Source organism: Rattus rattus, chromosome 1 (assembly GCF_011064425.1).
Source record: "Rattus rattus isolate New Zealand chromosome 1, Rrattus_CSIRO_v1, whole genome shotgun sequence".
NCBI classification, from domain to species: Eukaryota; Metazoa; Chordata; class Mammalia; order Rodentia; family Muridae; genus Rattus; species Rattus rattus.
The window spans coordinates 249388467-249405133 of NC_046154.1; the positions used below are offsets into that span (position 1 = coordinate 249388467).

A 16667-nucleotide genomic window follows, 5' to 3' on the forward strand; every position below is an offset into this window, starting at 1 on the left:
GAGCTGCGACACTGGGCGGCTCAGTTTCTACTTCTCCTCTGCCTTTCTCAGCTCCCTCCTGTCTCCGGCTGGACACCCACTCATCCCTCGCCTACAACCCATCAGTGGAATGGCTAATGGCGCCTTGAGCTCAGTCAGCAGCCAGCCTCCGCCACGCCCCACAACATATGAGCACCCAGCAGCCTTTGGAACGGTGCAGGGGTCAGCAGAACACTTGTTCACACCCCAGGCTTAGCGTTGTCCTTGGCTCTTATACCCCACGAGTGCTGGGGGGAATCAAAGGGTTCCAAGAACCTGGTCCAAGCTGTCACCTATTCACTCCAAGGATAGCAATGTTGTTCTTCCTGAAAATCCTTCTTCCTCTTCACAACCTGAAAGTCATCATCCCCACTCTGGCCGGCACACCCTCGGCGGTCGTGTCCCTAATATCCTTGTAAACAAGGGCTCTGGAGATTTTGGATCTGATATCCCGTCTCTGACAGTGACAAAGATGGCCACACAGAGTCCCTGTGCTCTTGGGATTTCCTGGGCTCTCCTGAGGGTCCTTTTGGGCCTTGCATGTGAGCAACAAAGCCATTGGTTGAGCCAATCCCCAGCCCTCTTCCCTCCAGGAAGTCTAATCATAGTTGTTTGTTCTGGCAACCCCTCCCCCACCCCTAGGTGTCACCTCATTAGAGAGCTGCATGGTTGAAAGGACTTTCCCATGAGCACCCATCATCGCCATTTCATCTCTGAGGCCCTGTCACGTGGGAAATGTCAAGGGTCCTAGTTAGCTATGCTGAGAACAGGGAAGTCATCGGATATAGTTCTTGACACAACAGGGGAAGATCCTGCAGCTGGTAGGAGACCTCGGCAGGTGAATGTGTTGGTCACCAAGCTTAACACCTGGCTTCGGTCCCCAGGACCCCTATGGTGGAAGGGGAGAACCAGGACCTACACTGGGCTGAGTGCTCCCTTGGGTGTGCTTGCTGCACATGGGCTATACGTTAATTAAGAAACAAGAGCTTGCAGATATCATGGTTAGTGTAAACCACGGCTTGGTATGATTTCAATTCTGTGTGATCTACAATCCTTCCATACTTGAATTTTACGATGCTTTACGATACTGGCAGCAAATTTGCTTTCTGTATTTCCAGTCAGAAGATAACCTGACTTATAAGGACATGGCTTTGGTGCTAATACCGACTCCAGGCTGTCAGACGGGGCAGGAGCATGAGGCCGATGCTGAGTGGCAAAGGTAACCCAGGGGTGGACTTCTTGGGAAGGGCTGGTTGTATTGAAGGCAACATGTGTTCTCCCAGATAGGAATAACCACGGGTCCTGGTCACTGTTCTATTGCTGTGAAGAGACACCATGACCAAGGCAACTCTTCAAAAGCAAAGTATTTAATCGGGGCTTGCTCACCGTTTTAGAGGTTATTTATTCCATTACCATCATGGCGGGGAGCATGGCAGCACCCATGGCACAGGAGCAGTAGCTGAGAGCTTTACATCTGATTCACAAGTAGGCAGGCAGAGAGATGATAGAGGCCTGGGGAGAACTTTTGAAACCTCAGAGCCTACCCCTAGTGACACACTTCCTTTAACAAGGCCACACCCACCCCAACAAGACCACACCTGCTCCAAGGCCACACCTCCTAATCCTTCTGATATTTTCAAACAGTTCCACTCCCTAGTGATTAAGTATTCAAATATATGAGCCTATGGGGGCCATTCTCAGTCAAGCCTCCACACTACTCCAGGATCTCTGTGTGGAAAGAGGGATTTATATTCCCAAAAGTCTCCATTATGCTGAGGAAATATTTTTTCCTTGAGGAGAAAATGCTCCATGAGGCTATTTCAGAGAGTTAAGTAAATATTTGGTCAAATGTCAGTGTTGGGCTCCAAGGACTAGGGCAAATGGGGCAGAGACAACGGATAAGGGGTGGGGTGGGGGTGGGGAGCGACAGGGAAGGGGTTGAAAACTCCATGACCTCTTAGAGAAATCACCCTGGGACCAGCTATGAAGTGGCAGATCAACTTTACTTGGGGTGACTCAAGGCTTATATAGTTTTGGGCATAGAGGTCAGAATATCCAGGGTGGGCAAAGGTTATTGGCTGAAGGCATAAGGCACTGAGAAGCCTCATTAGCATGGGGAAGCAATGCTAGAATCTCTGGTGCCAGCTGGCCAGGTGCTTATCACGAAAAAGGAAGTTGAGCTTGCAATCTAAGACTACCTGACATTCTGCAGATATTGGCCTGCGGTGGTGGTGAGGGGGCGTTGAACTTCCCAGTCAAGGTCAGAGAAGGAGGAGCCCTGCTAGTGAAGGGAGTCCTTCATTTTGCAAGGAGCCTGGAAGGCTCTCTGGACAATGGTAGCCTTCAACCTTAATTAGCAGGGCGACTCGATATATGGGAAACAAGTTAGTAGAAAGAGCCCTACTCAGTACATTGAGGAGTTCACACGTTAGTCCACGGCTGGACCCCAGGATCCGGCTGCAGCTTATGGTAAGGCAACAAGGGAGATGGAATTTCACAGAGCAGAAGTGGGAGCTCATGCTATGCTGAGGACCAATGCAGACGGTCCTGGACATAGCAGGACACAGCCTCCATTGCCCAAAGCCACACAGAAATGGAACGTCGTAGCCATGTAACATTCACTCTGCAATGGTTGATTTACGTCTGTGATGCCTGTGAGTCATGCCAGCCTCTTCAGGCAGCTGCCAGGGAGCCAGGCCCGAGGTCCCGCCATGATGGTTACCCTTTCACCAGCAAGGACTGACTTCCTTTTTCAAATCATCGCTGTAGACATAGCGTCAGTGCTCTGCAAGACATCACGTCATCTCGACTCTACAGTCTAGAGACTATCAAAAGACAGGGGCTGCCGGACAGTGCAGCATATGCCTTTAACCCTGGCACTTAGAAAGCAGAAGCAGGAAGATCTCCTAGTTCAAAGCCAGCCTGGTCTACTACACAGTGAGTTCTAAAGCAGCCAGGACTACATAGAGAAACCATGCTGGAAAAACCAAAGCTCAAACCAAACTGAACAAAACAACAGCTAAAGTCAGGGCCTGCAGTCAGGTTTTACTTGTAAACAATGTAAAAGTCAGGAACAGTTTATCCACAGTACTGGAGGACCTTGATATCTGTGGTGGCTCTGGTCTTGGCACAGACAATCCTTCAGTGGGGGGTCCTGACTCCTGCTGACACCGGGGAGGAACAGCAGGACGCTCAGAGCGACTTAGCCGGGTTCCTCTGTGAGGCCCCTTTCCTCCTTGGGTACTGGGTTTCTCCTCTGTGCTGTTCCCAGCTTTGGATTTCTAGGGCTTTGTGTTATCACGAGCCGTCTCCGCTCTCCTAAGGGGTCTCACGTGGGGCAAGTGGAACTGTGTCACCAGACAGAAAAACAGGTAGGGTCAAGCAGATTAAGGAATCCGGGCAATTCTCATAATTGAGAATGGAAGGCATCTGCGTCTGCTCCTGAACAGATTCCTGTCGTGGAGCACGTGACCAGGACAGCCCATGAAGAGGACCATAACAACTGGTCATGTAGTAGAGAGCCCAGAGTCTTCATGCTAATGAAGTATTTAGATGGGCTGGTCCCCAGGGTTTAACCAAATAAACTTCCCTTCCCGTATATCCCTTCCTGCAAAAGGTTTTAATCTCTGGCCCACCCGAGTAAGTTGTATGCACCCATTTTCTCCACCAGTTTGGACAAGCAAGGACTGTCTCTCTCATCAAGGACTGCTGTGAGAGGAAGCCTTCGTTATAAAGCCGCTGCCCTCACCCCTCACCCCACCCACCCCCACCGCATCCCTGAGGTTCCCAGAGGCATTTGGGTGCCAAGGCATTTGGGTGCCAAGGACATTGGGAACCGCAGCCTCAGCCTCAGCCTGTGTCCTTTTTCACCCAGAGAAACACAGGCTGGGGCCCCCATCTTAGGCTGCACCCCACCTCCCCTGAGCCGTGTATTGACGTGTCCTATGAGCCCAGAACCCCAATGGCAGGAGGAAGGAATGCAGTCTCGCTTCTCTGCGTTTCATCTCCTGAGCAGAGTTCCTGCACCCAGCGGTGAATCGGTGAATCGCAGCCCCACAGCCCCATGAGTGACACTTAGCTTGGAAAGGGGCTTGGAGGAGCCAGCTTTGCCCCTCCCAATGCTGCGCTCTGTGGAAGCCAAACTCCACTGGCTAGCAAATACTCTCCCCTCTCCTGTAACATGCTAGCTAAGGGAAGAAAGGGCTTCCTTGAAGGGTCCATCCCCTGGCTGAGGGGCCAAATGAAGGTGGCCAAGGAGGATGTGCAGAAACTACCGACTGTTTATTGTAGCCCTCTCAAAGGGTGGGTCAAAGGAGATGTGAAAGCTCAGACTCTGTAGCCAAAATCAAGATCTGATCTTCTCCTCTCCTCCCCTCCCCCCCTCCTCCCTTCCCTTCCCCTGTTCTCTCCTCCTCCTCCTCCTCCTCCTTCTTCCTCTTCCTCCTCCTTTCCAACTCTCCTCCTTTTCTCCTCTCCTCCCTCCCTCTTCCTCCTCCCTCTCCTCCTCCTCTTCTCCTCCCTTTCCTGTTCCCTCTTCTCCCTCTTTTCCTCCTGTTCTCTCCCTCTTTTCCTCTTCCTCCTCCCTCCTCCCTCCTTTTCCTCCTCCTCTTCTCCCTCTTCCTTTTCCTCTCCTCTTCTTCCTCCTCCTCTCCTGTAATCAATACCTGGCCTCCTTACCTCATTCTTCTCCTTTCCCCAGGCCCCTTCCTTCCCTCTTTGTCCCCCTTTCTTGGTCAGTTCAGTGGCAATCTTTCTGCCTTCGGAGGGCCAAGGTTACGGTGCTCTGCCCAGTTGTTTTTCTCTGACTCTCTCTTTATTACACCAGTTGCTTCCTGCAAAGGTTGAGCTCAGGGGCTTTTTAGGCAGATGGGGAAAGGGTTCAGAGTTAGGAGCAAAGCCCACCTGGAGGCCGCATGGGGTCGATGAGCAGTTGGGTCTTTCCCCTGGGACATTGAAGCCAAGTGTTTGTTTCCCTCGCCCACAGGGACGAGGATGGCAGCCTGGATGGGGACTTCACTGATGAGGAAGAAGTGGCAGTTGAAGATGATGCTCTGACGGATGAAGAACGTAGGTTTCTAGAACAGTTCCAGAGCTGGAAAAAGAATGAAAAGAAGTGCATTAGAATACTCTATGCCATCGCAGACCACATTGACGAAAGCCACCAGAAAACTACCAAGACCAAAGTAGTGACTTCCTCTGCGTCAGTCATCTCTGGAGTCATGAGTCTCCTGGGTTTGGTCCTGGCTCCAACAACTGCAGGGGGAAGCCTGGTACTCACCGCTATTGGGCATGGTTTGGGGGCAGTTGCTGGGGTCACCAACATCGTGGCCAATGTGAGGGAAAACTCTCGAAATAAAAGAGCCCTAGCTCAGGCCAACAGCATCGTGCCTAGAAGTGACCAGGAGTTTGAGGAGGCCAAGGGAGAGAAGACGACCTATGTCACAGCCGCCGGTGAGCTTGTCTACAAATGTGGGAGCACCTGGGACATCATCAAAAGGCACCTCCGAGCCCTCCGGATAACCAGAACGCAACCCCGTGTTACCTCAGCTGCCAAGAAACTCATGACTGCCGGCCAAATATCAACTCGAAGCAGCGGGCAGGTGCAAAAGGCCTTCGGGGGCACAGCCCTGGCAATGACCAAGAATGCTCTGAGGATGGGACGGGTAGCTGCTGCCTTGTCCCTTGGCCAGGATATATACTCTCTCTGGGAGGACTGGAGAGATCTGAAGGCTGCGGCCCCGACTGAGCTTGCAAAGGAGCTAAGAACGCGGGCAGCGGAACGGGAGCAGGTGTTAGTGGAATACGCCCGTCTCTACAAAAGGCTGAAGGTAAGGGCCAGGTTCTGAAAGAGGCCGGGAGGCAGAATACGGAATCTGTGCAGCCATGTAGGTCTGACGTTGTGAAGTCTGTAGTCTCTCACCGCGTTCCCATAGCTGTGATAAAGACCACGCTCAAAAGCGTTTATTTGGCTTACGTATCCGAATCACAGTCCATTGAAGGAAGGCAAGGCGGCGAGAGGCCAAACCTACTCCATCTTGGGACTGGTGGCCATCTTAAAGAAAAAAAAAAAAAAAAAAAAAGACGGAACACGTGATCTGCAGCAGAACCCAAGCTGCAGCGTAGTACCAGGAAGAGCCCCACGGCTTGTCCTCGGCCAGAGTCACTCCCTAGGTACTTCCTAGCAATCAGAGATTAGTCCGATTGTCGCAGACGTTCTCTCAGACCGTTTGTGATTATATACGGTCTTGCTTCAGAGCACCCACCTGTCGGCGTATAGTCATTCTGTCAGATGCTGGTCAGACCGGACACCCTCCCTCACCCTCACTTGCTACCATTTTCCTATAAGAACTTGTCCTGCTGAGGGTTCCAGGCTGCTCCGCCTTCCCTTCCTGCCCTGCTGTGTCAGGGTTGGGTTGGAGGAGAGCCCAAGTCCGGTCTTGAAATAAAAAGGCCCTAGTGCTGTTACTTCAGAAACGGCTCCTTGGTGGTCTTTTGGGGTTCACGAACCCTTCCTGGCACAAGAGTGGGAGTTCAGGGCAGGAACCTGCATGCAGGAACTCAAGCAGGAACCATGAAGGAATGCTGCTTCCGGGCTTGCTCCCCCTCCATGGCTGTCTCCCTTGCTTTTTTTGCTGCCCAGGGTCACCTCCCAGGGGTGGCCTCACCCACAGTAAACCGAACCCTCCCACATCAATCATTAACCAAGAAAATGCCCTACAGACTTGCCTGTAGGTGATCTCTTTTTCTCAGTTGAGGTTCCCCTTCCCAGATGATTCTAGCTTGTGTCAAGTTGACTGAACAAAACCAACCAAACAAAACTAATCAGGACAAGGGCCAAATAGTATCCGGTGCTTGGAGAAGGGGAGCCTGCCCTCAGCTACCCGGTTAGGTTTCTTTCTTCTTACGGCTTTCACGTTTAGATGAGAGTTTCCTGGTTGAATGGACCTTGTCTCTGTGTCTCCTCTGAGGGAGTCTTTGGACTAACAACCCTCTGAAGCCCTATATGGAAGCTTTAAACCCTCAATACTTGGAGTAGAGCCTCTGGGGAATAGTTGGGGTTGAATAAGGTTGTAGGGGTATAGAGCCTTACAGGCCTGAGGTTTACAGAAGAGAAGGAAGAGACCGGAGAGGCCTCCCACCAAGCCGCACAGAGGAAAACCATGCAAAGGCTCTCTGGGGGTAATCAGACATCTGCAAGCTGAGGAAAAGTCAGCCCTCAACAGGAGCTGAATGGGCCAGCACCTTTGAGAAAGAGTAAACAGGCCATCTCTCCCTAGGGTGCTGGGCTAGTGGTAAGAATGGATAAGGCACCTATGGTGGTGGTGGTGGTAGTTTGGGTGTGGTGTGTGTTGATGGTGGTGGTGGTCGTGGGTATGGTAGGTGATGGTGGTAGTGGTGGGTGTTGGTGGAGGCAGTAGGTGTGGTGGGTGGGTGTGGTAATGAGTATGGTGGTATTTTATTTCTGAGACAGAGTCTCATTCTGTACCCAGTCTGACAACATTATTACGTAGTCTAGGCTGGCTTCAAACACTCTTCTGCCTCAGGCTCCCAAGTGCTGAAATTATGGGTTTGTGCCGCTATCCCTGGTGTAAGCATTGTTAATCCATCGTTAACCCAGCAGTAATATTCATGAGAAGGCCTTACTCTAAGAACTCTTTACAGTTTTCATTCTGCCAATAAATAAGCTAAGATATTGAGGAATAGGGCAATTTGACTCCCTAGTTGCTGTTAAACTCCTCTATGGTTCCCTGGTTGCTTTGAGCAAAGGGTTCTCATCTTGGAGCCTGGCGGGCTATCCCACGCCGGCACCAGTTGCTTTGAAGGCTCCATGAATGCCTTGAGGAAGCTACACAGAGTTGCCAGCTGCTTCTGGCTAAAGTGTGACTCCAGCTCCTGAACTCAGTCCTGGCCATCGTAGTTCCAATGTTGGCCTTCATAACCCTCAGTGAGTGTAAATGACCCCACCACCATTTCCACCGAGGCACTTCCTGTGGCCCTGCAGAGGGAAGGTGACCGTGACTTGACTGGTGTTAGCACAGACCTTAACTCGCCTGAGGATGTGCTCTGGTTTGGGCTCAACACCTGCTGGGGGTTATATGAGCTGTTTGGTTCACTCCTGTGCTGTCTGCTTCCCGTGTCACATAAGACCCCCTAAAAGGCTTCCCTCCGGTGGCCATTATTTTATCACTTGTGACACAGGCCAAGCTGGCTACACATGAGAGAAGGAAGCAGTAGCATGAGAGGCAGAGGAGGGAGCCATGGTGGTGCCAGTGGCGAACACTAAGGTCATAGTAGCAGCAATTCAGCATCAGTAAGGACAACGGTGACAACAACGGTGACTGTCTTGGGGATGGCTATAATTGCAGAGATCACAGGAAGGCAGTGGAGGATTGAGGGGCTCCAGAGAGCAGCCAGGGCCGAAGCAGCTGCAACAGAACCATTTGAGTGCTGCAAGGGAGGGGAAGGCAGAGAAAACTGAGCCTGTAACGAACAGGAGAGGTGAAGCCATGGACTCTGGTCACTGAGACAGTTCCAGAGGGGCATCTGAGGGGAAATCCCCAACTTCCTGGACCTGAACACCCACCACTGTCAGGCTAAGGGACCAGGCCTCAGGTGTGCACAAGAGCTAAGGCAGTAGGGACACTTCCTGCTGCTGCATTCAGCCAAAGACAGCCAATGCTTACAGCTCAGAGCCCACGGATTATAAAAGCTTCCCGGTGCAGAGACTGGAAGAACTTCTCCTCCCCTACCCACAATTCCTGATCTGGCAGAACGAAAGGACTTCGGCTAACCGGTTGTTGACAGCCTGGACCTGGGCCTGTGAGAAAAGAACTGTCTGTTGTATGAGCTACCCTGTCTGTGGCACTTTGTTAAAGCAGTCCACGATGACCATGGCCGAGAGCATATGTGGCTTGACAAGTGTCTCAGTCTGTGTGGGCTGCTGTGACAAAATGCTGTTGGCTGGGTCATAGAATAATTACTCATCACTGGTCTTGAGACAGGCAAGCCCACAGGCAAGGCATCCGCAGGTGCTGGTATGAAAGGCTCCCTCTTAGCTCCCCAGGAGAAACCCTCTGCTATGTCCTCATCAGGAGGAAGGGGCAAACAAGCTCCCGGGGCCCCTCTCCTAGGGCAGCTCTCTATCCCACTCTTAGCAACTTAAGGGACTCTCAGGAGACCCCACTTCCTAATTCTGTCACACTGGAAATTAGGTTACTCAAAACTAGATAGTGGTAAACCAGGTTTGGTGGCATACACCTTAATCCCAGCACTTGAGAGACAAAGGCAAGTGGATCTCCGTGAGTTCGAGGGCAGCCTGGGCTACATTATTAAATTCTAAGTCAGTCAGTGCTATATCATAGACCCTCTCTCAAAAGAAATGCTAAGTAGTGGTAGATCCAGGAGGGCAAATGCTGGCACTTGATGCCTGACTGGCTGGGAAGTAGCTGTCTTTTGATGCCAAACCTGGCCTTAGGCTCTTCTAAAATTAGAGGCTCTCTTCCCCCTCCCCCACCTCCTCCTCTTCTTCCTACTCTTGCTCCTCCTCTTCTACTTCTTCAAGGCAGGGCCTCACTTACACTATCTGGGATGACCTTTAACTCACTAAACTGGACTTGAACTCTCAGCAATCCTGCCTCAGTCTCATGAGTGCTGGGATTATTTATATCTTGCACCCCTGCACCTGACTCTGCTTTTCTAAAAACAAGACTCAGACATCATAATTCCGTCACGCTCACTCTTTTTTTTTTTTTCCCCTCAGAAACTCAGAAAAGAGGCCTGTGGGGTCTCCTCTGAAAGGAGACAAGTTGACTCAGCCTCAGCCCCCATCCGCATCTGAGAAAGCAAGAAGGTGACTGGCCAAGAGGAGCTGAGCCCTTGAAACTATGAGATCAGTGAAGGGGACCAGGGTGGGGTAGAAGGCTGCCAGGGGTGATACCTGGAGGCTCTCCCTAGGGTCTCAGAAGGGAGAGCCCGGTCAGCCCCACTCTTGAGCCTCCCTTCTTCACTCTGACTCAGCGGTCACCGCCACTACCCTGTGATCCCCCATCACTCCCTTGTACAGCACCTGCTAGGCTGTATGTAGACAGATGCCTCTTCCTGCCAGCTTCCACAGTAACTAGCAATGAGAAGCTGTGAGGGTCCCTCCCCGCCTCACCTCTCCTGTGCTCTCTGTCTCCCAGCCCAGTGGGGACTGTTGGCTCAGAGCCGCGCTTGCACACAAAGGTTGTCACTGGAACCTGCTAGGCCAGATTCCAGGGGAAGGAGAGAGGGAAGCCTGTGCTCACTTCTGTCCCAAGTCCTGAGCTGACAGACTGCCCTGTCTCCTGTCTTCAAAACCCCTTTCTCTGCGTGCCTTCATTGCTGGTTTGAAAGTCACTCACAGATGCTATAACACTTAAAAACGACAAAAAAAAAAAAAAAAAAAAAAAAAAAAAAAAAAACCAAACCAAACCCCACAGTCGGGGAAGGAGAGGCTAGGGAGAACTCTCCCAGGAGGTTTGGGACTGTGGCCCACCCACACAAGACTTCCTGTGTTCTTTCTTCTCAGGTTGTCCAGGTGCTGGCTGTCCACTGCTGTCATCACACGCCCCAGGGGCCCTCCCTCCTAGTGCACTGTAGAATTGAGCCCCTTATCTCTAGTCTTTGGTAATCCCTCATTTGCTTGCAGATCTGAATCTCCTGCCCTACCTTCTATAGTCCCCAGAGCTGCAAACCCTCACCACAGCGTGTGGAATATGTTGGCACACAAGTGCCTTAGGGCTTAGGGGTACCGTGAGCATACCCAAGTCATAGGTATCTGTCTGCACCTCATGGATACCCTCAGGCCATTCCCTGTGGGCTCTGCAGGATGGAAGGGGACTGGGTAAGAAGAAAGGGGGGCTCTGTTTGGGATTCCCTTTCCAGAGCGATGGGGTTGCAAGTTTTCTGATCTTCACTGTGGTGAAATAAACACTGGCAGAAGCTTACTTCCTAAGAGTTCTCGAAGGGGAGAGGCGAGGAATCCACAGGGAGACGGCAATGCAGCAGAAAAAGTGGAGTTCATGAGTGAGTGCGCGCGCACACACACACACACACACACACACACACACACACACACACACACACACACACGTGCGCTTGGTACTTAGCATGCAAGCAGAACCTCATGGATGCCACACCAGTGCTATATCCTGTGACTGCACCGCAGCCCTGGGAGCTGCATAAAGTAGGGAGAGGCGACCCGACCGCACGATGGAGTCCGGGCTTCGTTTATAAATCCTGAGACCTATCGGTGGAGTGGAATTCTAGGGGAATCAATTATATCTCGGGTAAACGTTAGGATGAAAAGGCTGTTTTTCAGTGGACCTACGGTAGATATCAGAATGAAGGGTTGTTTTGAGAAGTACTTTGACCATGAAAGAATCATTATAGAACCAGGGGTTGTTTTCCTGAAGGAGCTTCACAGCCTGCGTGTGACTTTGGTCACAAGATGGAAGTCTTACATTCTCGGGTACTGCAAACAGTGCACAGTGAGGACTAAATTTGCAGGCGTGTGGTGTTTTCCTTACAGATCAGATGAGGGGCTTTGGTATGGGAAATGTGATTTACCCCCAAAACCAATTTCTGGGTATCAATCAATCAATATTCTTCTGTGCGGCTGTTCGAGGTTCCTCCCTGCTGCCTCAGAGCTTGGTTACATTCTGGAGTGACCCTTTCTTTGATCGACCCACGTGACTCAGAACACCCACATATGCGTTTGAAACAAACAATCAAATAAGAAATAAACAAATGAAGCCAGGTGGTGGTGGCATATGTCTTTAATCCCAGCACTCAGGAGGCAGAGGCAGGCAGATTTCTTAGGTTCAAGGCCAGCCTGATCTACAGAGTGAATTCCACGACAGCCAGGGTAAAGACAATAAACTAACAAATTAAAGGGATTCGGCTGAAGAAAGATGTATCAGACACAAATCGTATTCAGGGGTCTACCATTCACTCGGATGGAGATGCCCAGGTGAGCTCAGAGGCTCAATTTTAAATTAGGGGATTCCAGGGATGGGGTAAGTGCCCTTTATGTTGATTGGTTGGTTTGGTCACTTGGGGCGTGGGTGTTTTGGGGATTGGCTAGGGCTCTGGGGACATTCTAGAACTGTTGCTAGGGAAGCCTGGAAACTGTTGCTGACTCACTGTTCTTGCCTCAGGCCAAGCAGCTGGGCAACTTCTTATTGGCTGCCCACAGGCTGTGGTTTTTTCCCATAACTGACTTGCCCAATTCTGGGAAACAGAAACTTAGGCCTACTCTCCTGAAGTCGAGGCCTGTCATGGAGTCAGCCTGGCTTAGTCCTTTCAACATGCAAGCACAAATAAATAAATTGATAGAATCCTGCACTGGGCAATGTTAATTGTGCTTCCACTGTTCGTATCCAGTTCCCCCTCGGCTCTGTGCTAGCATTTGAAGAGGTGAGCTTGTAGCTTCCTGCTGCTGTTGCCTCTCCCCACAATGGTGGACCCTGGAACCAGAAGCCAAATATGCTTCCTTCTCTGAGTTGTCTTGGCATTTATCATAGCATTAAGAAAGTTTGCAGGGGTTGGGGATTTAGCTCAGTGGTAGAGCGCTTGCCTAGCAAGCCAAGGCCCTGGGTTGGGACCCCAGCTCAAAAAAAAACCAAAAAAAAAAAAAAAAAAAAAAAAGTTTTGCGTTCTGAAAAAAAAAAAAAAAAAAAAACCTTGGGTTTCTGGTAGGTGTTGACTGAATCTGTCATCTTTTTAGGTAACATCAGCATCTAAACCACTGGTTCTCAACTTTCCTAATGCTGCGACCCTTTAATACAGTTCCTAATGATGTGGTGGTGCCCCCCAAATATGAAATCATTTCATTGCTACTTCATAACTATAATTTTGCTGCTGTTATGATTCATAATGTAAATATCTGATATCCAAGATACCTGATATGAGACCTAGGGAGTTGTGACCCACAGGCTGAGGACCACCGATCTAAACAAGGCTGAAACTTCCAACCGGAGAGCACAGGGCATCTTCCCGTCTGTAAGTGTTCTTTCTCGGTTCTTTCAGGGATGTTTACGGTTTTTACTCTGTAACTTCTTCACTTTCTTGGGCACCAACAATTTGAAGATGACTTCTGCATGCCTTAAGTCTGCGTCAGTGCCTTTCACAGCTCTGTGACAACTGAAAAAAAAAAAGAAAAAAAAAGAAAAAAAAAAAAACAAAAACACCATGGGAGTGAGAAAAGTTCCGTTTGCGTTCACGGTTTCAGAGGGTCTCAGTCCACGGGGAGTGGGCAGTGTGGCTGGAAGAGGTTCCTGGCATCACAGGGGCCTGGCCATGACTTTCAGAAGCCCAACCCTACGGAGCCACACTTAGGCCAGCAAGAACCATGCTTTCTACCCTGGGGACCAGACATTCCAAGCACGAGCCTGCGGAGAGCACCCCAGATCTAAACATTTACCCACATTGCAGGCTGTGACTAACGCTGTGGTCTAGAGCTGAGAGAAGCCCAAGAAACTCTGAAAAGGAGAAAAATATGGTTCCTCAGATTCCAGTCCATCAGTCCTCTTTAAGGAGGCAGCATAGAGTAGCACTTAGGGAGACCCCAGGCTGAAGTTTGAACCTGTTGTTTGGTGTGTTATTTGGTTTGGTTTGCAGGGCGCAGACGTGTCTTAGCTTACATTATGAACCCCAGAATTATGTGTGCCAAATCAGCACATATTTTGTCCTGGTCCCGGAACCCTGAGTGACTTGGAGAAAAACCTGTGCAGCTAAGAAACTCTCCCCCAAATTTTTTTGCTTCTTTTTTTTTTTTTTTTTTTGGTTCTTTTTTTCGGAGCTGGGGACCGAACCCAGGGCCTTGCGCTTCCTAGGCCGCTCTACCACTGAGCTAAATCCCCAACCCCTTAAAAATGATTTATTTATTTAAATATTATATATAAGTACACTGTAGCTGTCTTCAGACACACCAGAAGAGGGTATCTTATTTTATTACAGATGGTTGTGAGCCACCATGTAGCTGCTGGGATTTGAACTCAGGACCTCTGGAAGAGCAGTCAGTGCTCCTAACCACTGAGCCATCTGCCCAGTCATTTTTTTGCTTCTTAATCTTAAAGGGACAGCATGTGTTTTTAATTGGGGAGTCTGAAATTAATTTTTCTTTCTTTTTTTTGAAAATATATTTACTTTATTTATATGAGTATACTGTAGCTGTCTTCAGACACACCAGAAGAGGGCATCGGATCCCATTACAGAGGGTTGTGAGCCACCATGTGGTTGCTGGGAATTGAACTCAGGACCTCTGGACGAGCAGTCAGTGCTCCCAACCGCTGAGCCATCTCTCCAGCCCCTGAAATTAATTTTTTTTTTCTTTTTCTTTTTTTCGGAGCTGGGGACCGAACCCAGGGCCTTGCGCTCGCTAGGCAAGCGCTCTACCACTGAGCTAAATCCCCAACCCCGAAATTAATTTTTCTTAAGTAAGTTGTTGCCCCACGTCGGGCATTAGTGTTTTGTAAAAAATTTTAATTTCAACCTGGACTTTCTATCCTGCCTTTGACTATTTAGCTCCCAGATAAAAGACACACAACTTTTATATTTACACTAAGCCTTAATTACAAGAAGCCTTAATCAGCACTACAGCTAGGCAGATCTCTTATCTTCTACAGTATTGTGATCTATTTCCTATGATAACCTGGAGTTATTACTTACCGTGTTTCATCTGGGCTGGACTTACCTCCAATAGGCCAGCCCACTGGGCCACATTATCTAAACCATGGCATCTTTCTCTTCCATTCACCTTCTTCTCCCCTTTGTGGTTCTCCTCCGACCCCCAAGCCCGAAAACCCTAAAACCCACCTATGTCTCTTCTGCCCAGCTATTGGCTGTTGCCATCTTTATTCGCCAATCAGAAATAACCTTGAGCCTTGAGGCAAGATCACATTAGCACCACTACATGTGGATTCTCTCGTCTCTCGGGCAACCAGGTCTCGAGGAGCCAGTAGTAGCATTAAAATACAAGCACCATCAGGCCAAACCACCGTATGTATCTGCCGAACCTCCAGGAGTGATTTCCAAGGCCAACCGGGGATGGCTTGAACTAAGACTGTCTTTGTTTGGGTTTCATTGCTGTGAGGAGACGCCATGACCACGGCAGCTCTTAGAAAGGAAAGTGGTTAATTGGGGCGGGCTTACAGGTTCAGAGGTTTAGCCGTCGTTGTCATGGTGAGAAGCATGGCCGCACACAGACAGACTTGGTGCTTGAGGAGCTGCGAGTTCTACCTCTGGAGCTGAGGGTAGCAGGAAGTGACAATGACACACTTCCTCCAACGAGGCCACACCTCCCAGTAGTGGCACTCCGTTTAAAGCGGACACACAAACGGACCAAGCCACACAGCGCTATGGGCACCAAGCAAGGAACCCCACAAAGACTTATGTACCGCGAATCCAAAGTCCTGAGCAATGGTTTCTGAGCGTTATTTGGCCGCTGGAGAGTTATCAGCCCACGAGAAGACAGAAGAATTAAGGTGGGGATTGGGAAGATGGCTCAGCAGGAAAAGGTGTTGCTGGCTGCTTCAGAGCCTGAGTTTGGTCCCTGAGATTGAACATGGCAGAAGAGGACCAACATCCGCCAATTGTCCTCTGATTTCACAGGGACGGAGCGACATGTGTCATCCCCATACATGAAACAGATAAACAAAACAGAATAAGCAGGGGAGGCCAGCAGTTGATCTTACTTGCTGGCAGAGCTGATGGAGAATGAGGTTCTGACCTGAGTCAGGAGCACATCTGGCCCTAACTGAACTGTGTCCCCTCTCAGGTGTGTGCTCCCCCTGGAGTGTCCCTATCAGATGGCAGGAACAAAAGGTTAAGAGATCTGCAAGCAGACAGGACTTAGGGACGGGGAAGGAGCAGCTGGGGCCCCAGCCTAAAAATCTAATGGATAAACTCCTGCCTGGGGACCTGGAGGAGTGGGTGGGAGGTGGCTGTCATGACTTTCTTCATAGGGATGCAGGAAAGAAAGACATGTCATAGGCAACATGTAAGCAAAAGGTCACTTTAGACAATTTGTGTACATGTGTATGCACATCCATGTGTGTGCATCCATGTATATGTACATACATATACATGAGTACAAATACACATGTGAATGTGCATGTGTGCACATGTGCATACATGTATGCATACATATGTGTACATGCACATGTGTACGTACATATGTGTGCCTGTATGTATGTGTATGCATATGTGTGTGTGTGTGTGTGTGTGTGTGTGTGGTGTGCATTTAGAATCTGTCAATACTGAGTGTCTTCTTCAATCCCTCATATTTTTTTTGGAGGGGGTGCATGATGGGTAGGGCGGGACAGAGTCTCTCAATGAATCTGCCACTTATTCGTTCCAGTAAGCAAAGCCTTGGGGAATCCTCCAGGCTCTCACATGCCACCACACTTGGCTTTTGGGGTTTCTTTTTAATTATTATATTTATTTGTTTTTAAGATTTATTTATTTATTATATATAAGTACACTGTAGCTGTCTTCAGACACACCAGAAGAGGGCATCAGATCTCATTACAGATGGTTGTGAGCCACCGTGTGGTTGCTGGGATTTGAACTCAAGACCTCTGGAAGAGCAGTCGGTGCTCTTAACCACTGAGCCATCTCTCCAGCCC

General features: G+C 49.8%; 1 protein-coding gene and 1 long non-coding RNA gene across 2 annotated transcripts; both read left to right on the top strand.

Moving 5' to 3' along the window:
* Positions 1-1163: 1163 nt before the first annotated feature.
* LOC116889992 (apolipoprotein L6-like) lies at positions 1164-6076 on the top strand. The gene is made up of 2 exons (XM_032890781.1): positions 1164-1237; positions 4976-6076. The coding sequence occupies exons 1-2, from the start codon at positions 1164-1166 to the stop codon at positions 5862-5864; spliced, it is 963 nt and encodes a 320-aa protein (XP_032746672.1). The 3' UTR covers positions 5865-6076.
* A 712-nt stretch (positions 6077-6788) lies between these two features.
* Positions 6789-10985, top strand: LOC116913545. Its single transcript, XR_004389629.1, has 3 exons — positions 6789-7310; positions 9779-9868; positions 10568-10985. It is a non-coding gene; the product is annotated as an uncharacterized LOC116913545 (long non-coding RNA).
* Positions 10986-16667: the final 5682 nt, after the last annotated feature.